Here is a 25327-nt window from a genome sequence, read left to right as displayed (position 1 = left end):
ATTCTAATATGTTTCCCCTACTATCCATGGACTCTACGGTTTCCTCCAAAACATTTAAACTTTCCGTGATGTCTTGACACAATTTCTGTCATCCTATTCCCTCTTCTATTTAACTTTTTCTATACATTTTTTTCCTCATCGGTTCTGTGGAGTACGTCATTTCTCATCGTATCAGTGTACTTAATTTACGACATCCTTTTGTAACACCAAATTTAAAACGCGTCGATTCTCTTCTTTTCAGATTTTCCTATAGTACGTGATTAATTTTCATACATTGCTGTATTCCAGATGTAGAGGTTTAGATATTTTATTCTCGAGTTAGGGCCTATGTTTGATAAGAGTATTCAGTTTGTGGTGAGGATGCTCTCTTCACCTTTGGTAGTCCGTTTCTAATATGCTTGTTACATCTTCTGTCAAACATTATTTTGCTTCCAACTCAGCATAATTCCATCACATAGCTTACCACGAACTCCCCACTCTGATTCTCCTTAATACTTTCATCTTTTCGTTTACTCTCAAACCACAGTCTGGATTCAATAGACTGTTTATCCTATTCAGTTGGTCCTGTAATGTTTCCCCACCTACAGATGGGACAAAAGTGTCATCAGTAAATCTTATCATTTTCACCCCATCACCCCAAATTATAATCTCACCTGAGAACAGCATCTTTTATTTCCCTTCTATCATCGACATTCATTATCTGATGAAAAGTATTAGGGCACCAATCATCGGATATTAATGTGAGCTGTGTTTACCCTTTGTCTTTTCGACGCTTAAACTCTGCTGGGGACGCATTCAATGAGGTGTCTGAATGCGCGTGGAGAATGGCAGACCATTCTCCTCATGAGCCGAAACTGGAGAAAGTATTGACGTCGGACGCTGGGGTCTAGACTGAAGTCCTCGTTCTAACTCATCCAAAAAGTATTCCATTGGATTCACGTAGCATCTCTGGACTGACCAGTCAATTTCAGGAATGTTACTGTCCCAAAACTAATGCCTCACAGATGCTGCTTTATGACAAGGTCCATCGTGCTGATGAAAACAATGAGAGTCTCAGAATTGTGCCTCTACTGCACCTAATGTAAGACGGTGTGAAATGTGTTCGTATCATGGGTTTTTATACAACCATCCCCCGCAATGTTCGAAGGTTGGCATCCATCAGTACTTGAGGCATGTCTGGTCTTGGTTTAGCTATGGTTCTTTCTTCGCATTTCCAGTTGACGATCATACCAACAACAGACGACTTGGGCAGCTTTAAAATGATTGAAATGTCCCCGATGCATTTCTCAGTCAGGTGACACGCAGTTACTAGTCGACCTTCAAAGTCATTGAACTTCTCTACTAACAACACAGTACTCCCCGTCTACTTAAATACAGGCGATTTCGCCTCTGTTGACATCTGGTGATCATTATCGTAGGTGTTTCCCGACACTTTTGAGCTATTGTACACGTAGAACAGTAGAAGAGAAAGATAGTGTTTCTACGTGACGCCCATTCTAAACGGAGTAATTCTTTCTTGCCCTTCCATTCATATTGTTCCCCTTTTGTAGTTATCGATAGTGCACATTAGAAGTCTTTCTCCATAGTGTTTATAATTGTAAAAAGCAGGAATAAGTTTGTGGGAGTTGCAAAGAAATTGTCAGGAAGACTAAGGTCACGAGTGAAGTTTCAGAAAGGAGACAGTATTAGAGATGGAGCGGTAATTATGTTGGATAGGGGTGGCAAAGGAGACTGGATGTAACTTCAAAAACAAAATGTTACGGTATTTGTACGAAGCGATTTGCAAATACTAGGAAAGCCTACAACAAAATAACAGGTCGATTATTTGTATCTTGTCCTATGGCGTGAGTCGCTGTTTATTACTTAGTGAAACAGTTCGAAATGAATTCACAGCCGACAGCGCAAAACGTAGTGTTTAGCTAAGGCATCACAAGCGGCGAAAACACAAACAAAATACGTGATCACAAAACAGCGAAACAGTTACTAGACTACTTTAAGAACTAGCTAGCAAACAGAATTCAATAGGAGTCCTTGCTGGGGAGCGTCTGGCGTTACTCAGGGAAGTGTCATAACATTGTGGCTGTTCCAATACACGTATAGACGACCTGCAGATAACGATCGCATCTCTCTGAGGAGCTCTGCAGAAGACGCGGTTGTAGCCGTGGAGGCCAATTAGCGGTTTAAGAACTGCAGGAAAACTTGCTGCAAGGGCAGGCAGCTTATTCTCAACGTAGACAATAGTAATGTAATATACGTACATGGGTCAAAGGGCACAATATCTTTGAGTACATCAAGGGCGATCTGTCAGTAGAATGATTGGTAGCTGTCAAATATCTGTAAGAGAAGTCTACCTTATCAAGACTACCTGATCAAAAATATATGGACAGGCAATGCGGAATTGACCAATGGATGCGACGTGAGAGGGATGCGCCAGTATAAGAGGAGGCGGAGGCGGGCGGAGGGGTGGGGGGTAGTGCGTTATCAGTAGAGAAGGGAGAAGGGGTAAGTGCAGAACAGGTCAGCCAGGGCTCAGGAGAGCTCGGTGACTTCGAAATAGGACTCGTCATTCGATCTCAGACCTTTGGAGAGAAGAGAACCACTTGTATGAATATCAAGAGCTCAGATGGCAACCCAGTTCTAAGCAAAGAAGGGAAGGCAGAAAGGTGGAAGGAGTATATAGAGGGTTTATACAAGGGCGATGTACTTGAGGACAATATTATGGAAATGGAAGAGGATGTAGATGAAGACGAAATGGGAGATAAGATACTGCGTGAAGAGTTTGACAGAGCACTGAAAGACCTGAGTCGAAACAAGGCCCCGGGAGTAGACAACATTCCATTAGAACTACTTGGGAGAGCCAGTCATGACAGAACTCTACCATCTGGTGAGCAAGATGTATGAGACAGGCGAAATACCCTCAGACTTCAAGAAGAATATAATAATTCCAATCCCAAAGAAAGCAGGTGTTGACAGATGTGAAAATTACCGAACTATCAGTTTAATAAGTCACAGCTGCAAAATACTAACGCGAATTCTTTACAGACGAATGGAAAAACTGGTAGAAGCGGACCTCGGGGAAGATCAGTTTGGATTCCGTAGAAATGTTGGAACACGTGAGGCAATACTAACCTTACGACTTATCTTAGAAGAAAGATTAAGAAAAGGCAAACCTACATTTCTAGCATTTGTAGACTTAGAGAAAGCTTTTGACAATGTTAACTGGAATACTCTCTTTCAAATTCTGAAGGTGGCAGGTATAAAATACAGGGAGCGAAAGGCTATTTACAATTTGTACAGAAATCAGATGGCAGTTATAAGAGCCGAGGGGCATGAAAGGGAAGCAGTGGTTGGGAAAGGAGTGAGACAGGGTTGTAGCCTCTCCCCGATGTTATTCAATCTGTATATTGAGCAAGCAGTAAAGGAAACAAAAGAAAAATTCGGAGTAGGTATTAAAATTCATGGAGAAGAAGTAAAAACTTTGAGGTTCGCCGATGACATTGTAATTCTGTCAGAGACAGCAAAGTACTTGGAAGAGCAGTTGAACGGAATGGACAGTGTCATGAAAGGAGGATATAAGATGAATATCAACAAAAGCAAAACGAGGATAATGGAATGTAGTCAAATTAAATCGGGTGATGCTGAGGGAATTAGATTAGGAAATGAGACACTTAAAGTAGTAAAGGAGTTTTGCTATTTAGGGAGTAAAATAACTGATGATGGTCGAAGTAGAGAGGATATAAAATGTAGACTGGCAATGGCAAGGAAATCGTTTCTGAAGAAGATAAATTTGTTAACATCGAGTATAGATTTAAGTGTCAGGAAGTCGTTTCTGAAAGTATTTGTATGGAGTGTAGCCATGTATGGAAGTGAAACATGGACGATAACTAGTTTGGACAAGAAGAGAATAGAAGCTTTCGAAATGTGGTGCTACAGAAGAATGCTGAAGATAAGGTGGGTAGATCACGTAACTAATGAGGAGGTACTGAATAGGATTGGGGAGAAGTTTGTGGCACAACTTGACTAGAAGAAGGGATCGGTTGGTAGGACATGTTCTGAGGCATCAAGGAATCACCAATTTAGTATTGGAGGGCAGCGTGGAGGGTAAAAATCGTAGAGGGAGACCGAGAGATGAATACACTAAACAGATTCAGAAGGATGTAGGTTGCAGTAGGTACTGGGAGATGAAGAAGCTTGCACAGGATAGAGTAGCATGGAGAGCTGCATCAAACCAGTCTCAGGACTGAAGACCACAACAACAACAACATTCGATCTCACCTGAGTAACAAAGAGATTCTGAAGTGGAAACGCGAAGGAATAACAGCAGCTAAGCCAAGAGTAGGCAGGCCGTCGAGCGTTGTGGAGGGTGTTTGTACATTTCAAGAAGGCTTTTGACACTGTACCACACAAGCGACTTTTTAATCTGATTGGGTGCTTATGGAATATCGTCTCAGTTATGTGACTGGAATCGTGATTCGCCGTCACAGTTCGTAGTAACTGAAGGAAAGTCATCGAGTAAAACAGAAGTGATTTCTGGCGTTCCAAAAGGAAGTGTTACATGCCCTCTGCTGCGCCTTATCTTCAAATGGTTCAAATGGCTCTGAGCACTATGGGACTTAACTGGTGAGGTCACCAGTCCCCTAGAACTTAGAACTACTTAAACCTAACTAACCTAAAGACGTCACACACATCCACGCCCGAGGCAGGATTCGAACCTGCGACCGTAGCGGGCGCGCGGTTCCAGACTGAAGCACCTAGAACCGCTCGGCCACACCGGCCGGCGTTCCTTATCTATATAAATAATTTAGCAGACAATCTGAGGAGCCGTCTTAGGTTGCTTGCAGATGACATTGTCGCTTACCGACTAGTAAAGTCATCAGAAGATCAAAACCAATTATATAACGATTTAGAGGAGATATTTGTGTAATGCGAAAATTGGCAATTGACCCTGAATAATGAAAAGTGTGGGGTCATCCACATGAGAGCTAAAAGGAATCCGTTAAACATCGGTTACACGATAAATCAGTCAAAACTAAAGTCTGTATATTCAACTAAATACTTAGGAATTTCAATTACGAACAACTTAAATTGGAAAGAAGACACAGAAAATTTTGTGGGGATGGCAAGCCAAAGACTGCGTTTCATTCACAGAACACTTAGAAAATGTAGCAGATCTACTAAAGAGACTGCCTATATTACGCTTGTCCGTCCTCTTTTGGAGTACCGCTACACGGTGTGGGATCCTTATCTGATAGAATTAACGGAGTACATCTAGAAAGTTCAAAGAGGAGCAGCACGTTTTGCATTATCCCGAAACAGGGGAGAGAGCGTCACGAACATGATACAGTATTTGGAGTGGGCATCATTAAAACAAAGGTGTTTTTCGTTGCGGCGGAACTTTCTCACGAAATTTCAATCACCAACTTTCTCCTCCGAATGCGAAAATGTTCTGCTGACGCCGACCTACATAGGGAGAAACTATCGTCATAATAAAATAAGGGAAATCAGTTATCGCACGGAAACGCATAGGTGCTCGTTTTTTCCGAGCGCTGTTCGAAATTGGAATACTAGAAAGGTGATTCGATAAATCGTCTGCCAAGACTTAAGTGTGATTTGCAGAGTATCCACGTAGATGTAGATGCAGATGTAGAAAATCGAATGAAATGAGCGCAATGAATCATTCGTGAGGTCTAAAGTCTTACCACCAGCCCAGCTAGCATAATGACTGTGCGTAGGGTTAGGACAAATAATGCGACATTTCGGCGAGTGTCACACTCACCAACTTCTGGCGAAGCGCTTCAATATGGTGATGCTATGATATTTATACTAGTGGAGTGCTCCCCTCCACATGGCTGTGAGCGGCCGCGTACAGTCCGGCTGGCGGCCGGAGTGGGTGGGTGGGGGTGGGAGGCGGGGTGAGGCTGTACCACCCCGCAACAAAGGGTGCACATTATCTGTGATAAAAATCTCCCCAGAACGAACCAAAAACATGAAGGAAGTAATCCGCAAAAATGGATACAGTGAAGCGCAGATTATGGAATTATAGAAGAAGTAAGATGCTGGAAAGTAGGAAGACTAAGAAGAAGACAAGAGACTCGCTTTCCTCCGATACCTGGCACCGCCCTCAGCCAAAATTGCGAGGCTACTCGAAAAGTTCAACAAAACAACCGTCACCTGACCACCGCCGAAGACAAAAGAATGACTTGGCTCTGTGAAAGATCCACTAAAAATGGAAGTACTGCGTATATACAGAATTGCCTGCGAACGTGGCCAACAATACGTTGGATAAACGAAGTGCTGTATTTCGGAACGCTGTGAGAAGAACATCGGGGATGTGCGAGTGGGTGGACAGAAAAATCACCGACAGCACAGCATAACCTCAAGTAAAACCACGCCTGTGACTTCCAGAACACCGAGGTGCTTCGCCGAGTAACCAGCTATTAAGACAGCATCATACAGTGAGGTGACAAAAGTCGTGGGATACCCCCTAACATCGTGTCAAATCTCCTCTTGTCCGGCTTACTGCAGCAACACAACGTGGTATGGACTCCAAAAGTCGCTGTAAGTCCCCTGCAGAAAAACTGAGCCATGCTCCTCTACAGCCGTCCATAATTGCGAAAGTGTTACCGTTGCAGGAGTTGTGCACGAACTGACCTCTCAGTTGTGTCACATAAAAATTCGACAGGATACATGTCGGGCGATCCGGGTGGCTACCAAATCATTCGCTCGCACTGTTCAGAATGTTCTTCAAACCGATCGCGAACAGTTGCGGCCTGGTGACATGGGCCGCATTGTCGTCCGTAGTAATTCCACGGCAATGGTCTCCAATTAACCGAATATAGCCATTTCTGTTTAATGATCGGTTCAGTTGGAACAGAGGACGCAGTCCATTATGGAGCCACCATCAGCCTGCACAGTACGTTCTTGACAACTTTGGCCCATGGCTTCGTGGGGTCTGCGTCGCATTCGAACCCTACCATCAGCTCTTATAGACAGAAATCGGAACTCATCTGACCAGCTCACAGTTTTCCAGTTATGTAGGGTCCAACCAATATTGTCACGAGTCCAGTAGAGGCGTTGCAGGCGATGTCGTGCTGTTAGCGAAGGCACTCGCGTCGGTTGGCTGCTGCCATAGCCCATTAACGCCACATTTCGCCGCACTGTCCTAACGGATACGTTCGTCTGTCGTGCGTCCCACACTGATTCCTGCGGCTATTTCGCGCACTGTCGCTTGTCTGTTAGCACCGACAACTGTACGCAAACGCCTCTGGTCTCTGTCGTTAAATGAAGGCCGTCGGCCACTGCGTTGCCTGTGGTGAGAAGTTACGGCTGAAATTTGTTATTCTCGGCACACTCTTGACTCTATGGATCTCGGGGTATTGAATTACCTAAAGATTTCCGAAACAGAATGTCCCAAACGTGTAGCTCCAACTACCAGTCCGCGTTCAAAGTACGAGGGGCATTTGAAAAGTCCGTGCAAAGTCCGAGAGATGGCACCACCGGCGCGTATTGAGGTCATGTTTAGTTAGTAGCATCTTTGGAAAGAACGCACACCAAGTCTCAGCCATATTGGTCTATTTCTTTGTGTTTGGCATTCGTGTGAATCGAGGAAGTAGAGTGATTGTCAAAAAAATGGACGAAGAAGAACTTTGTGTGGTGATTAAAACATTACTTTACGAAAGGCAAAACGCCTCAGGAGACTAAAGAGAAGCTTGATAAACATTACGGTGACTCTGCACCTTCGATTAGAACAGTTTATAAGTGGTTTCAAAACTTACGCAGTGGCCATATCGGCACAAGTGGTGCTGAACGTTCTGGACGCCCTGTGGAGGTTACGACTCCAGAAATAATTAATGGATGACAGAAGAGTTAAGGTGCATGAGATTGCTAGTGCTGCGGGCATTTCGAATGAACGAATATTTTGCATAAACATTTGGACATGAGAAAGCTATCCGCAAGATGGGTTCCGCGACTGCTCACGCTTGACCAAGGACTCGTGTAAAGTGTTGCAAGGATAGTTTGCAGCTGTTCAGGGAGAATCTGCATGGCTTTAAGCGTCGTTTCGTCACTGTGGATGAAACATGGATACGTTACTATACTCCTGAGACCAAACAACAATCTAAACAATGGGTTACCAAGGGAGAATCTGCACCAAAAAAGGCGAAGACCAGTCCTTCGGCTGGAAAGGTTATGGCGAGTCTTTTGGGATTCGGAAGGGATAATACTCATCGACTATCCGGAAAAGGGTAAAACTTTTACAGATGCATATTATTTATCGTTATTGGACCGTTTGAAAACCGAGCTGCAAGAAAAACGCCAGCCATTGGACCGCAAAAAAGTCCTTTTCCATCACAACAACGCACCAGCACACACCTCACCAGTTGTGGTCGCAAAATTAATGGAAATATGACTCCGTCTCGTTTCATATCCCCCCTATTCTCCAGACTTGGCTCCCTCCGACTACTGTTTGTTCCCCAATTAGAAGAAATGGCTGGTGGGACAAAGATTTTATTCAAACGAGGTGACTGCAGCAACTAATAGCTATTTTGCAGACTTGGACAATTTCTATTATTCGGAAGGTATCAACAAATTAGAACAGCGTTGGACGAAGTGTATAAGACTAAAAGGAGACTATGTCGAAAATTAAAAAGAGGTTTACCCCAAACATGTAAGTAATTTTTTATTTTTGCACGGACTTTTCAAACGCTTGTAGTATGTCAATTCCCGTCGTGCGGCCATAACCACGTCGGCAACCTTTTCACATGAATCGCTTGAGTACAAATGACAGCTCCTCCAATACACTATCCTTTTATACCTCGTGTACGCGATACTACTGCCATCTGTACATGTGCATATCACTATCACATGACTTTTGTCACCTCAGTTTAAACGCATGGATGAGGTATCGAATATATTGCTTCCCCCTACTTATACCTCCCGAGGAGATCACGAATGTAAAATTAGAGAGATTCGAGCGCGTACGGAGGCTTTCAGACAGTCGTTCTTCCCGCGACCCATACGCGACTGGAACAGAAAAGGGAGGTAATGACCGTGGCACGTAGAGTGCCCTCCGCCACACACCGTTGGGTGGCTTGCGGAGTATAAATGTAGATGTAGATGTAGATCCTTTGAAACATAAGTTCACGACATCTTGTCGACAGAGACGAATGACGCCAAGTAAGTGCGGCATGGCATCCGACGTTAGCGGCAGTGCGACAGGAGTGCGACCACAAACAACCATCCAGCCAGCAAGAGGCGGCACGATAGCCTACACGGAGTACCCGCTACCCTCACTACTACAGCTGCACCGCCGTACCCTCCCGGTATTCCACTAACATAAATATCAATGTATCCGCATGTCCACTAATATAAATATCAAAGTATCCGTATATCTCGACACTTCGCCAGAAGATGATGAGTATAACACTCGTCGAAACGTCACGGTATTTTAAACTACGACACCCGTCTCGATACCCGAGAAGTTTTCTCCAACAGTATACGCCGAAAGAGCCTATATTCACGTATCTTCTTGCGTACGCATCAGCGCCGTCAGCGATCGCTTTCGACTAAAAGACATTTCAACATCCGTGTATATCTCTAATCAAAACCTAAAAACAATTTTACATCTGAGTCACCATTTTTGAGTCTACTGAAATTTCGCACAAAGTGGCATTCACTGACATTCATATCACATACGCAAACATTGGTAACCAATCGAATCCTCACAACTGACGCTTAATCCGCCTTCCAAAATGTGTTCCCTACTTACATTGTAAATGAGAAACATTCTAAAGCCGGCCGGAGTGGCCGTGCGGTTCTAGGCGCTACAATCTGGAACCGAGCGACCGCTACGGTCGCAGGTTCGAATCCTGCCTCGAGCATGGATGTGTGTGATGTCCTTAACTTAGTTAGGTTTAATTAGTTCTAAGTTCTAGGCGACTGATGACCTCAGAAGTTAAGTCGCATAGTGCTCAGAGCCATTTGAACCATTTTTGAACATTCTAAACATAACATCAAAACAAAACTTAATTACTACTAAGGATATCAGGCTTCTGTCTGCTTTTCATATCGCTAAAGTGGGCCAGAAATGCGTAAAGGATACTTCTGTCTTTTGTGTAACAAGCTGACTAGTTCATCTTTGAAACCGCTAAATGTTAATATCTCTTCTAAATTTGGCAGCAACCGACATTTTTCTTCTATATGCAATGTATTCCAGCTGTCCGTGATGCTTCCTAGCGAGTGTTGGTTATTTTTAAGGTGCGTTGGTAACTTCAATGACCCATTCTCTTGATCATTATGTTCTTTGGACCTTATTTTAAAGCTTCTTCACGTATGACCCACATACCTGATCACAATCTTATTTCATAGCCAGCCGTTGTGACCGAACGGTTCTAGGCGCTTCAGTCCGGAACCGCGCTGCTGCTACGGTCGCAGGTTCAAATCCTGCCTCGGGCATGGATGTCTGTGATGTCCTTTGATTAGTTAGGTTTAAGTAATTCTAAGTTCTAGGGGACTGATGACCTCAGATGTTAACCTGTGCTAATTTTATGTTTCAGCTTTTACATCCCTGAAACAAGCTGTGTTTTGAAATTAAATAAATCTTACATTTGGACAATTGGTGCATCGTAAACTCCGTACTGATGCTTCCGTATTGTTTTTAACCAGTCATTGCCTTGCTCAAATACGAGTTTTAACAAAGTCGTATTCTTGCCTTTTGAGTTTCGTGCGGTTGTAAGCTCCCCACTATATGTTTTTGTATGAAATTTAGTTCAAATTTACCTCCCACTACGTATTACCAAAACTATTCAGCCACAAACTGTAACCCCGTATGCTAATCTTTGGCTAAACAGAACCGAATTTGAATTGAACTGTAGCTAGTCTGAATACAACTTATCTTTGTATTAAATGCGCACTAAAGTGAAATAATTATCTGGCCCTAATAAAAATTTCGACTTACATTGACATTGACGTACATTCACAATATTGTTGTAGATTTCTCGAAAGCACAGCAGCAAACAACAAACAGGCTAAGCTAGACTTCTATTTTTAAATAAAATTTGCAAACAATATTCAAACTGTTGCATACAATATGATGCAATGTGGTAATGCGTAACGATAAACATTCTTTAAACAGTGGGAAGGGAAGAGAAACTATTCCTACAAAGTGATATACCAAGACAACGATTTTAGAATGAAGTACGTATTCAGGAAGACAGAGTAAAATTTCGCGTGATCTTCACACATAACATTGGTCTGAACAGTACTATGCTTAAAAAAGTGAACAATGACTTGAAAAGGGTACAATGTTAACAGAGAATTTCTATAAAACCAAACGGCTTAATCATTTGATATCTTAATCCATGACTCAGGGAAGTGGGGTGGTCTTTCTCTCAACTGTGAGTAAGTTAACAAAGACAACTAGCGGACAATAATCAATTCGAAAAGCAACTAGCACAGGGCTACAGTGTCACTTCAGACTTCTACAACTACATCTACATCTACATGGTTACTCTGCAATTCACCCTTAAGTGCCTGGCAAAGGGTTCATCGAACCATTTTCATACTACTTCTCTACCATTCCACTATCGAATGGTGCGTGGGAAAAAGGAACACCTAAATATTTCCGTTCGAGCTCTGATTTCTCTTATTTTATTATGACGATCATTTTTCCTCAAGTAGGTGGGTGTCAACAAAATATTTTTGCATTCGGAAGAGAAAGTTGGTGATTGATATTTCGTAAATAGATCTCGCCGCAAAGACAACCGCCTTTGTTTCAGTGACTGCCACCCCAACTTGCGTATCATATCAGTGACACTCTCACCCCTATTGCGCGATAACGCGAAATGAGCTACCCTTCTTTGCACTTTTTCGATATCCTCCGTCAATCCTACCTGCTAAGGATCCCATACTGCGCAGCAATATTCCAGCAGTGGACGGACAAGTGTAATGTAGGCTGTCTCTTTAGTGGGTCTGTTGCATCTTCTAAGGGTTCTGCAAACAAAGTGCAATCTTTGTTTCGCCTTCCCCACAATATTATCTATGTGGTCTTTCCAATTTAAGTTGTTCATAATTGTAATTGCTAGGTATTTAGTCGAATTGTCAGCCCTTAGATTTGTGCGATTTATCGCATACCCAAATTTATCGGATTTCTTTTAGTACCAATGTGGATGACATCGCACTTTTGTTTAGGGCTAGTTGCCACTTTTCGCACCATACAGAAATTCTCTCTGGATCATTTTGTAATTGGAATTGATCGACTGATGATTTTACTAGACGGTAAATTACTGCGTCATCTGCAAACAGTCTAAGAGGGCTGCTCAGATTATCACCTAAATCATTTATATAAATCAGAACAGCAGAGGGCCTGTGACACTACCTTGCGGTATGCCAAATATCTTTTCTGTTCTACTCGATGCTTTACCATCCATCACTACGAAGTGTGACCTCTCTGAGAGGAAACCAGGAATCCAGTCACACAACCGAGACGATACCCCATATGCACGCAATTTGATTAATAGTCGATTGTGAGGAACGGTATCAAACTCCTTCTGGAAATCTAGGAATATGGAATGGATCTGAGACAGCACTCATTACTTGTCGACAACACTCATTACTTCATGGGAATGTGTTGTACAAAGAACGATATTTTCTGAATCCGTGTTGGTTATGTATCAATAAGTCATTTTCTTCAAGGTGATTTATAATGTTCGAGTACAGTATATGCTCCAAAATCGTACTGCAAAGTGAGGTCAGTGATATGGGTCTGTAATTCAATGGGTTACTCCTACTTCCTCTCTTGAATATTGGTGTGGTCTGTGCTACTTTCCAGTCTTTAGGAACAGATCTTTCGTCAAGTGAACGGCTGTATATGATTGCTAAGAAAGGCGCTATTGTGTCTACGTACTCTGATAGGAACCTGATTGGTATACCATCTGGACCGGAAGACTTGCCTTTCATAAGTGATTTGAGTTGTTTCGCAACACCTAAGATATCTACTTTTATGTCACTCATGCTTGTAGCTGTTCTGGTTTCGAATTCTGGAATATTTACTTCGTCTTCTTTCGTGAAGGGATTACGGAAAACAGTATTTTGTAACTCCGCTTTAGTGATACCATCATCGGTAACATTTCCATCGCTATCGCGCAGTGAGGGTATTGACTGTTTTTTTTTTTTTTTTTTTTTTTTTTTTTGCCACTGGTGTACGTCTTCTTTTCAAAAATAATATTATTCAAAATTTATATTATTTTCGCCTTCCAATATATACATCGTATTCATCTTTGCCGTCCCTTACAATATATGTTTTTTCAGCTAACAGATACAATCACAAGTCAACACATCACTACTGAATACGCGCATCACCTACGACATTTCAATTAAGAATGTATCAGACTGCGCAGAGGTGAAGACTGTGCCACACAACAAGACCAAAGTCTGTTTAACAGAAACATAGCTTGCTCTCTCTCCGATTTGCACATCGATAACATACAAAAATCAAAACGACATGCCTACCTTACACGGTATCGTATCTTACTGTACATGTTGACCTCTACGTTGGCAGAGCTATCCGACGGAGACTTGGCGGCTCAGGCTGTGCTGTTCTTCGCGGCGGGCTTCGAGACGTCGTCGACGACGATGAGCTACGCGCTGTACGAGCTGGCCCTCAACCCGGAGGTGCAGCGGCGGCTCCAACAGGAGGTGGACGAAACCCTGCAGAGGACGGGCGGCCGCTTCACGTACGACGCCGTCATGGGGATGCCCTACCTCGACAAGGTCGTCTCAGGTCAGTGCTGTAGCTCCACCAGTTAAGGACACAGGATACAGCACACACTTCCCCAGTTTACGACAGTGCATTAACCCATTTATTCAGCATTTTACTGTATGCCTTTATGTGTCAGTAAGATACTCTGTACTTAGCGCACAATCATGAGGCAAATCAAGTCATAAATAATAATAAGAATACTTCTTTGCGTGCCATATTCCAGGCGGCGCTTCATTGTTGCTTAAGCACACCCTGGTGGTTCTTTGTGCCCTGCGGAGGGCGGTGTAGTAGAATCCGTCTCTACTATTGTTTCCTGACCCCTCTTTTGCTGAATAGCATTTCTTATACAGATTGCATGGAATACAAATAATAGTTTCAGGAAGATCCTAGATTCATGGACAGTCAACCAACAGTTTGTAGGTGGAGATCCGTGACAGTGCTTGGCAAACGAATTCGTCGCGTATTCAATTGACTGGACACGTTGTAAACCATTACTATCCGACGGTGCCGGACAGCGTCGGCTACAATCTGAACGGTGTTAAAGACTCCTGTGGTTGTTACCTTCTTGCAATCCTTTTTGTTTAATATAGTGGCGTCGTTAGTGGCCAGTCATAATTTTTGGTATGCTACCGTACGTGTCTTGATACTTTTCCTGGGTTCTTATTTCATGATTGTCACATTCGGTGTATCAGTAATTATCGTCGAGGTTGGCGTAGTGGTCATGTACATTTTGTCAGTGTGTATCCTATCACACAAGTTGATGTATTGTTTTTAGTGTGTAGGTATCGAAATTTATCGGGATGAAAAAGTTCCTTCATGTAGGTATAATTTGAATTTGTTCGGTCTATAATAAATGGTTTGCTACGCAGAAATGCAGCTATTGTGGTGACGTTTTCGCACGTGAATTTTTTACCTACAGAACTCGCATGTTGATGTAGGACAGAGACGAATTTTGTTTTTTCTCATTTGTCTTGATATTGTCATTTACAATCTTCCGAAAATTGGTAGATATGCAATATTGATGTTCCTGCATATCTGCCACTGCTCTTCGACGCGATTTCTCTTATTAGATTCAGCAAAGATTTCGTCAAAGATTTCGTCAAATTTACTGTTGTTTAACGGCTTCAGCGAGTTGCTGAGCTTGTGTAGGTAGCTAGACGGTAAGCAGTATAGCCTGATATCTCGGTAAACTGACGATAACGGTGCTATGTTCTACATCTATATCTACATGAATTTTCAGAGGACTCCAAATTGCCTGGTTTCCATCTAGGCCGGCCGATGTGCTCGAGCGGTTCTAGGCGCTACTAGAACCGCACGACCGCTACGATCGCAGGTTCGAATCCTGCCTCGGGGATGGATGTCTGTGATGTCCTTAGCTTAGTTAGGTCTAAGTAGTTCTAAGTTCTAGGGGACTGATGACCTCAGATGTTAAGTCCCATAGTGCTCAGAGCCATTTGAACCATTTTTTTTTTTTTGTTTCCATCTGGCTGTTTACTATCAAACTCGACTTCTGCGTGCCGCTATCGCATGTTCGTGACATTAAGACAACACATCGCTACAGGCATTGTTAGTGTCGTATTTTAATATGAATTCGTTATCTCTCAATAGAAACCAGCAAAGAGCTCACTGGGTGCTTTCGAAGAGATGGTCCGAGACCGGCAGAATCTTGGTTCGGTAGCATGACTTGCTATCGACAGTATCTACACCGTTTGTACACGATCTGATAGCGTACCTATTAATGCACTTCCATATGTCGTGTGTCCACGCTTTGCCTCTATGATGGATTCAACTCTGTTGGGAACACTTTCAGCGAGGTGTCTCAGTGTTCGTGGAGGAATGGCAGTCCATTCTTCCTCCAAAGCCGAAACCAGAGGTGGTAGTCACGTTGGAAGCTGAAGTCCGGAGCGAAGCCGATATTCTAACCCATCTCAAAAGTGTCCAGTTGGGTTCAGGTCGGAACTCTGGACAGGCCAGTATATTTCAGGAACGTTATTGTCCACAAACCATTATCTCGCGTATGCTGCTTTACGAAAGGAAGCGTTGTTAGGCTCATACGAACAGTTATCGTCTCCGAACAGTTCGTCTAGTGTATGTAGTACATAGTGACGTAAAATAAGTCTGTGTTCTCCCATATTTAGCGTTTACTTAAGCTCAATAAAAGAACCACACCCTAACCACTAAAAAACTCCCATATCGTAACGCCACCTCCTTCGTACATCACTGTTGGTAGTACACATGCTGGCAAGTAACGTCCTCCAGGCATTCGTCGAACCCAAACCATTCCAGAAGATGGCCACAGGGTATAGCGTGACTCACCACTCCAAATCGCTCGTTTCTAATCATCCTGCAAAACAGTGACAGGGTCACGAAACCATCTGAAGGTGAATAGCCATAATGCACCCTTTTCTCCGAAGTAGACCAGAAGCGCTCAATAATATTAAGATCTGGTGGCGGTAGTGGCCAGTGGAGATACGACAATTGACCCACGTGTTCACAAAACCAGTACTGGATGATGAGAGCGGTGAGAACAGGCGCCCTATCATCCTGGTACGTCGCGTCACCATTGGGGAACAAACATTGTATCATGGAATGGACCCGATCAGCCAAAATGGTCACGTAATCCTTAGCAGTAAGAGACCTTTCGGAAAACCCACGTGGCTTATGGAATACCACGGCATGACTGCCCAAACTATCACCGAACCCTCGCCATGTTTCACTCTTGGGACGTAAACTCGGTCAGAAGCTGAAAAAAGCATACTAGCCGATGACTTTTTTCCGTTACTCCATAGTCCAAGTTTTATGGCTTCGGCACCTCGTTTTTCCGTCATGGGTCATTGCATCACTGATGAGTAGATTCGGAACTCCAACTAGCCCTGCAATTCCCGGGTTATGGAGCTCCTTTCGTGTTGTTTTGGTGTTGAAAAGCATCGCGAGTCCGACATTCAGTTCTGCAGTGAGTTTTGCAGCTGTCATCCCCTTATTTCTCGTCACAATCCTCTTCAATGAGCGTCTGTGATCACTCAACAAACGCTTTCATCTTCGTTACGACTTAGCTTTCCCTGAATGCAATGTAAATCTTAGACACGGTGCCTCTTGAAACTCCAGACACTTCGGCGACCTTCGTATGGAAGCAGCCATCGTACCACGACCAACAGTTTGCTCACGTTCGAATTCACTTAAGCTCCGACAAAACGCACACACAACTGCACAGAACACTGTTCTGTCCACACCCGACCTTCGCAAAGTATTGAGGTCATTGCACAGGTGTTGTTCGTGAACAAATAGAACAACATAACCTGCAGGCTTGGCTATCATTCGGATTTATGTTCAAGTACTCATTTTTTGCGGAATTTCATTCGCAAGTTAACGAGCAAGAGCTCCACGGTAATGGCATTCCGATCCCTGACCATTCACAACTTTCTGAGACTCAATGGACGGGTAACGTATGCATTGCTTATAGTATTAGCTTCAACGTTTCTGCTGCGATACTGTTGGTGCCTTGGGGGTGTGGCTGGCTATCTGTTCCACCGCTCACACTGTATTTCAACGTTTATAGGTTCGGTTTACAGTTTCTCGTTACCTTGCAGCTCAAATCTTTCCGTTAAATTCATGTGATTATTACCCTTTTCTGGATTACTCTGCTTGTTGTTATGAACCAGAAAAGTATTTAGTTCTTGTACCTTCGTTGCTCAATCTGCCCCTGAATGAGGAAGAAGATGACAAAATTAATGCTGACGAAGGACACTGTCGTTTCTGCTGTGGAAGAATATAGACGTATATTTCGTTCGTTGCCTACAGAGGTTCTCGCAGACAGTTAACGGAAGACCGTAGATATAGTTTAAAAATCCTATATTACGTGAGAAATCGAGAAATATATTCTACTACACCTTCCCTATGTATCGCTCCCTTGGGGATTGGGAAGACGCAGGGCATATTTCCGGTATTGTACTGAATATCTGAGTCATTTTAGTACATCTTTAAACTATTTTAGCAAATAGATACATGAATAGTTTGGTTAGTTGTAGCTCTTATCAATCGACAGCGTATGATACTATGAGGTGCCGCGATGGGAGATGTATGCGAATCATACATGAACCTACATCCGGATTACCTGGAACAACAGTACATGCACAGAAGGAATACATTCAACCACGACATTTAAAAATTTTATTTTCTACAATTGGTCAATTGCGGTGAAAATACCATTTCATTTTCCAATGACAACTGGAATCACAGTGTTTTTACTTAAATGTGAGGCACTCGAAAAATCAAAGATATGTACTAATGTGAAAGACAAGAGAGGAAACACTCTCAGTCGTCATAGTAAAAGTAATCTTAAGACTTGCATCGCGTGCGTAAGTGCTTATCTTATCACATTCTTACCCATACATGCGTCATATTGTAAAACGAGTGACACATTTTCCTCACTTAGGACAGTTCCAGCAGAGAAAAGTTTGACGTAACGTTGATAATCATATTTCCGTAGACTATACGAACAGCTAAAACAGAGAATTAACATCAGGCACTGCCAGACAATAGTAAACACCAACAAGCACTAATATCCACATGTGTCGTAAACAGCTGAACATTGATTAGCGGTTCACAGGGGCCTCGGCAGAGATCGTCTACACCCAGATTGTAAGTGATATAAGCACTGAGGTTAGAGGGACATGCCGCAAAGGCGTAATTTTCATTACTAATATGAGCTGTTTAGTGGACTGTGAACAACGTACACTGAGGAGACACCGTCATGGAATAGCGATATGCACATATACAGATGCAGATCATTTTTAATCATTCGCTTACTGTTCCCAAACAACTGTTCGCGTTTGTTTGCAACAAGATTCTGGACAATTCGAGCGAATAATCTAGCCACTCACCGAACATTTGTCGGGCATAATCGAGAGGTCAGTTCGTGTACAAAATCCTGCACAGGCAACACTTTGGCAACTATGGACGGCTGTAGAGGCGCATGGCTCAGTATTTCTGTTGTGACTTCCAACGACTTGTTGATTCCAAGCCACGTCGAGTTGCTGCACTACGCCGGAAAAAGGAGGTCCTACTTGATACTAGAAGGTACCCATGACTTTTCTCGCCTCCGTGTATAAACCAAACAATGCAGAAAACATTAGATGGAAGCTATTACGGTCCAAACGTAAAAGTATACGAATACAGCCCTATTTAAAAATAGCGCTTGGAACAACTTGCGTATCAGTCAGATAAATTATTTTAGAAAGTAAGCTATCAATCCTACTCACTTATAATATGAGTAAAGTTTTCCAAATACCTTCTGCAATATACATCAGTTTGCTCATTTAAAAGATCTATTGGATCTTTCCACCGCTGATCTGGATTTCAAGTTTCTCCAAAATGTCCATTACCTTACAGTTCTTAGCAATAAGCAGTTTTTCAAATACCTTAAGAAGAGGTTGGGCACTATCACATGTGGTAAAGTACCAGTGGTTACAAGCGACAAGACAACTATTTTTTTGGGGTAGGGAGGGCAGAAACAACAGATGTTCAGAGACAGGTTGAAAATGACATTCATAATGATAACACAGTTAGCCAGAAAGCAAATTTAAATTTACACAATTCATTCAAATAGCTCCTAATTGAAACTGGAGATGTTCAGGAATTGACAGAAAAATGAGGTTCATCCAGTTGCAATTCAGCTAGCGCACAAAATCATTTATCATTATTGCATCAGAATGTCCACGAACTGAGGAGTAAGCCTTATGAGTTGCTTATTTGTGTTGAAGAATTAGACTTGAGCAAACCAGTTGATATAATCTGCCTCTCTGAACATCATGGGACCACTAGTATGGATATGTTAAATGTTACAGGATTTAACTTAGACTCTTACTTCTGTAGAGAAAATATGGAGAAATGGTGAGTTCCTACATTTGTCCTAAACTGTTTTAGTTTCAAGAATATTGATATTAACAAGTTTTGCTCAGAGCAGCACTTAAAAATGTTCAAATATGTGTGAAATCTTATGGAACTTATCTGCTAAGGTCATCAGTCCCTAAGCTTACACACTACTTAACCTAAATTATCCTAAGGACAAACACACACACCCATGCCCAAGGGAGGACTCGAACCTCCGCAGGGACCAGCCGCACAGTCCATGACTGCAGCGCCTCAGACCGCTCGGCTAATCCCGCACGGCAGCAGTACTTAGAAGCTTGTGCAACAGAAGTAGCATTTCATAGTAAGTTCTTTATAATAGTAAGTACATGGTGTACATAAAGTCTGGGAACACTTTCAATTGTTTATTGCACAAGAAATAAACATTGTACAGATGTCATACATATTGCATTTTGAAGAGAACAGGGACCTTTAGGAAACTTTTATCTCTTCATGAAATATCTGGAAGCTCTGTTGTCCTATCTAACAATAAAAAACCAGGAAATAGTGGTTGCTGGTGATTTTAATGTAGATTTATTGAAAAGTTTCGACAGTGAACAATTATTGCAATCAGTAGCACTGTCAGTCAGTTTAATTCCTATTGTGAGCTTTGCAATTATGGTATGTAAATGCACTGAGACTGCTATTGATAATACCTTCATAGACAAATCTATGGGAAAAAATCATATCACAAACCCAATAGCAAATGGGCTATCTGGTCATGACATGCATCTTCTGTTAAGGGTTAAACCTTGACAGGATATAAGATTTATTAAATCTGAGCACAGAAGGGTAAGAATGCTCCAAGGGATGAACTGGGTAGATGTTTGTGATATTTCTGAGTCAATTAAAAATACAAGGTATTCATTAATAAAGTTACTTCCTCATTGAGAATTTTAGGAGATTGCTCGAAGACATGAACTGGATAGATGTTTATGATACTTCTGAGTCAAATACATATACGAGGCATTCATTAATAAAGTTACTTCCTCATTTGCAAAAATTGTTTTTCCCTAATGGTAACTGAGATCAAACAGAAGTCTAAAAATAAGCCATGGGTTACACAAGAAATACAGATATCATGTGGGACAAAAATGTAGCTGTTTCTACTATCCAGGAACTGCTCTGATGTAAGCTTTGCCATATGTTACAAAGAATACTGAGAACTATTGAAGCAACTAATACAGAAATCGAAGCAGTTTTATTGTGAGAAAAACATAATTACAGCAGACAACAAAATAAAAACTACATGGGATACAGTGAAGGCATAGACAGATGGGACCAGAAAGGAAGAGAAACAGATAGCTCTAAAAATAAATCAGTATTTTGTTTCTGTTACTGACAGCTTGAGGTTATCAAGGTTCAGCATACAGTGCAATGGGAGATTTGAGACCAGTCTCTAAAAATAACTCCAGTGAAATGCAAATGACACTCACTTGATGGTTCAAATGGTTCTGAGCACTATGGGACTTAACATCTGTGGTCATCAGTCCCCTAGAACTTAGAACTACTTAAACCTAACTAACCTAAGGACATCACACTCATCCATGCCCGAGGCAGGATTCGAACCTGCGACCGTAGCAGTCGGGCGGCTCCGGACTGCGCGCCTAGAAGACACTCACTTCTCCCAGAGAAGTAGCATCCATCATAAAATGCTTAAAATCAAATTATTCTAGTAGTTATGATAATGTATCAACAAAGTTAATCAATGAATGTTCATGTGAGTTGAGTTCTGTGTTAAGTTATTTGTGTAATCAATCTATTATCAGCAGAACATTTCCAGACTGGCTGAAATATGCTGAAGCTAAGTGTCTTTACAAGAAGGGATAATGAGATACCATTAAACTATTGACCAATTTCATTTTTGCCGGCTTTTTCAAAAATATTTGAAAAGGCTGTGTTCAACCATATTCTTAAGCATCTTACTGCCACTAAATATTATCCAAGTCATAGTTTATGTTCCAGTGTTTCGATACAGGGAAGCCTATTTACAAATGCAGTAAGACTGTATTTAATTTAATAGATAACAAATTAGATGTTACTGGCATTTTCTGTGACTGGTCAAAAGCCTTCGACTGTGTGAATTACAGTATTCTCTTAGGTAAATCAGAATTTTATGGTGTCACTGGCATTGCTGCAAAATGGTTTGAGTCTTACCTAACTAATAGGAAACAAAGGATGTCATTGCCAAATACCTGTGGAGTAAGCAATCAGTCTTCATCTGATAGGGAATCAATTACATATGGTGTTCCTCAAGGATCCAGTTTGGGTCTGTTGTTTTTTTCTTGTGTACGTTAACGACATCTCGTCTGTTACATTGCCAGATGTTAAGTTTGTTTTGTTTGCAGATGATACAGACATTGAAATACATAGCAAGTCAAGTACAGATTTAGAAATGGCTGATAATCAAATTTTCACTGACATTAATTGATGGTTGAAAGCTTTGAAAAGACCCCTATATGCAATTCAGAACCTATAAAACATTAAGGAATTTCCTTTTAGCATGTGTATAACATATGAAGATGTGCAGATAGAAGAGACTGAGTGTTAAATTCAGTTGGGAAGGGCATACCATAGAATTACTGAAGCGCCTAAACAAGTCATTATTTACAACGCAAATGGTGTTAGATACAGGAGACATAACTCTGAAAAGTCTTGCATACTTTTCTTACTTTGATTTTATTATTTCATGTGGGATCATATTTTGGGATAACTCATGAAACTGAGCAAAAGTTTTTAGAGTGCAAAAGCATGTAGTAAGACACATTTGAGGTGTAGATTGGAGAACATCATGTAGAAATCTATTGAAGGGACTGGGTATCCTAACCACTGCTTCTCAGTATATTTATTCCTTAATGAAGTTTGATGCATATAATATGTCTCTATTTCCAACCAATAGCTCAATACACAATATCAATACTAGTAATAAGAACAATTTACATAAAGAACTAAAACCACTTACCTTACCTTACCTCCAATATTCAGGAACACACATTTTCAATAAATTGCCAGCAGCCATTAAAAAGTTGCTTCCAGTTAAAGCACAGTTTGAAAGACTTTTTGGTAGGCAACACCTCCTACTCTATAGATGAATATCTTAACGGACATTTAGACCAGCTTATGTAAAAATGTCTGTTAGATTTCAATTTTGACAGCACTTGGTCACAACAGTCAAGATTAGGTATTTTGTGTTATGACAAATTCATTAAAAGTGCTGACATTGTACTAATTCTGTAAATATTAGCATTTCCAGTTTACTGTAATGTAATCACATTTCTTTACACTATTCTGACAAATGATCTCGAAACTTAGTATTATATTCAAATCTTCTATGTTTTTATGTTATACTTTGATATGTTCCACATCCACAACAGTCATATCATTTTTATTTCTATGGAACGAAAACTGAATTTATTTTCTGATAACATGCCATATTTCTAGGATCTCTCGTAGCAGTTGCCACTTGATAGTGGTATTTCTGTCGAAATTTGCCAATAATCTAAAGTAAAATTATTAGTAGTAGTGGCGAAAAGTATTCCTTCTGGAAAGTTAATGACACTGTGGCATCCTGCAAAGGTGTATTAATTACTTTTTTATAATCAATTTAAAATGTCACTAATTGTCACAGAATAGACTTATCAATGTTATTGGCTTTTTGTTACAGAGACCTTGAGGAAGTACCCGCCGGTGGCGGTCCTCCCACGTAAGACCACCCGCCCGTACCAGATTCGAGGCACCAAGGTGGTCATCGACAAGGACATGGGGGTCGCGGTGTCCAACTACGCACTGCACCATGACCCCAAGTACTATCCTGACCCGGAGCGTTTTGACCCGGAGCGCTTCTCCGAGGAGGAGAAAGCCAAGAGGCATCCCTACGTGTATCTTCCCTTCGGTGAGGGACCACGCAATTGCGTAGGTAAGTCTCACTGTCCTCACCTCTGTCAGGCTGATGTGTTTTGCTGTAGTTGCCGGAGTCGAGAAACAGGAGCAATTTGACCTTTTCCTCGAAGTAAACGCCATGTGTTTGACTGTAGACACGTTCTTGGGTTTTATTTTTGATAATACAATGGGCGTCTTCTCGCTCTGAACTGTAACCATTTCAGAGAAATCCATAACAAAAAGTTCTACACCTCCATCTACATTTATACTCCGCAAGCCACCAAACGGTGTGTGGCGGAGGGCACTTTACGTGCCACTGTCATTACCTCCCTTTCCTGTTCCAGTCGCGTATGGTTCGCTGGAAGAACGACTGCCGGAAAGCCTCCGTACGCGCTCGAACCTCTCTAATTTTACATTCGTGATCTCCTCGGGAGGTATAAGTAGGGGAAGCAATATATTCGATACCTCATGAGAAACGCACCCTCTCGAAACCTGGACTACAAGCTACACCGCGATGCAGAGCGCCTCTCTTGCAGAGTCTGCCACTTGAGTTTGCTAAACATCTTCATAACGCTATCACGCTTACCAAATAACCCTGTGACGAAACGCGCCGCTCTTCTTTGGATCTTCTCTATCTCCTCTGTCAACCCGACCTGGTACGGATCCCACACTGATGAGCAATACTCAAGTATAGGTCGAACGAGTGTTTTGCAAGCCACTTCCTTTGTTGATGGACTACATTTTCTAAGGACTCTCCCAATGAATCTCAACCTGGCACCCACCTTACCAACAATTAATTTTATATTATCATTCCATTTCAAATCGTACTCCCAGATACTTTACAGAAGTAACTGCTACCAGTGTTTCTTCCGCTATCATATAATCATACAATAAAGGATCCTTCTTTCTATGTATTCGCGAAACATTACATTTGTCTATGTTAAGGGTCAGTTGCCACTCCCTGCACCAAATGCCTATCCACTACAGATCTTCCTGCATTTCGCTGCAATTTTCTAACGCTGCAACTTCTCTGTATACTACAGCATCATCCGCGAAATGCCGCATGGAACTTCCGACTATATCTACTAGGTCATTTATATATATTGTGAAAAGCAATGGTCCCATAACACTCCCCTGTGGCACGCCAGAGGTTACTTTAACGTCTGCAGACGTCTCTCCATTGAGAACAACGTGCTGTGTTCTGTTTGCTAAAAACTCTTCAATCCAGCCACACAGCTGGTCTGATATTCCGTAGGCTCTTACTTTGTTTATCAGGCGACAGTGCGGAACTGTATCGGACGCCTTCCGGAAGTCAAGGAAAATGGCATCACCTGGGAGTCTGTATCTAATATGTTCTGGGTCTCACGAACAAATAAGGCGAGTTGGGTCTCACACGATCGCTGTTTCCGGAATCCATGTTGATTCCTACAGAGTAGATTCTGGGTTTCCAGAAATGACATGATACTCGAGCAAAAAACATGTTCTAAAATTCTACATCAGATCGATGCCAGAGATATAGGCCTATAGTTTTGCGCATCTGCTCGACGTCCCTTCTTGAAAACTGGAACTACCTGTGCTCTTTTCCAATCATTTGGAACCTCCCGTTCCTCTATAGACTTGCGGTACACGGCTGTTAGAAGGTACCTTGGACGGTAGCTGTCCCGCTGCTATTACCAATAATTTTGAACTAAAACGTCTTCTCTCTTCACTGATCCAACCTGTGAAATGTCCCTTTCCCGTGTCTTAATGTTTGTTCTGAGTTGCAGCTCGTAATTTATAACCAAT

General features: G+C 42.0%; 1 protein-coding gene across 1 annotated transcript in view; it reads left to right on the top strand.

Moving 5' to 3' along the window:
• Positions 1-25327, top strand: part of LOC124798833 (cytochrome P450 6k1-like) — a 68544-nt gene that overhangs the window by 30984 nt on the left and 12233 nt on the right. Inside the window, exons 5-6 of the mRNA XM_047262364.1 lie at positions 13556-13777; positions 23328-23579. Of these exons, the coding sequence (XP_047118320.1) occupies positions 13556-13777; positions 23328-23579 (474 nt within the window). The remainder of the gene's footprint in view (positions 1-13555; positions 13778-23327; positions 23580-25327) is intronic.

The sequence above is a fragment of the Schistocerca piceifrons genome, chromosome 5, assembly GCF_021461385.2.
Source record: "Schistocerca piceifrons isolate TAMUIC-IGC-003096 chromosome 5, iqSchPice1.1, whole genome shotgun sequence".
NCBI lineage: Eukaryota > Metazoa > Arthropoda > Insecta > Orthoptera > Acrididae > Schistocerca > Schistocerca piceifrons.
The sequence above is the reverse complement of the archived record's forward strand: the minus strand, read 5'-3'. Positions and strand labels throughout refer to the sequence as shown.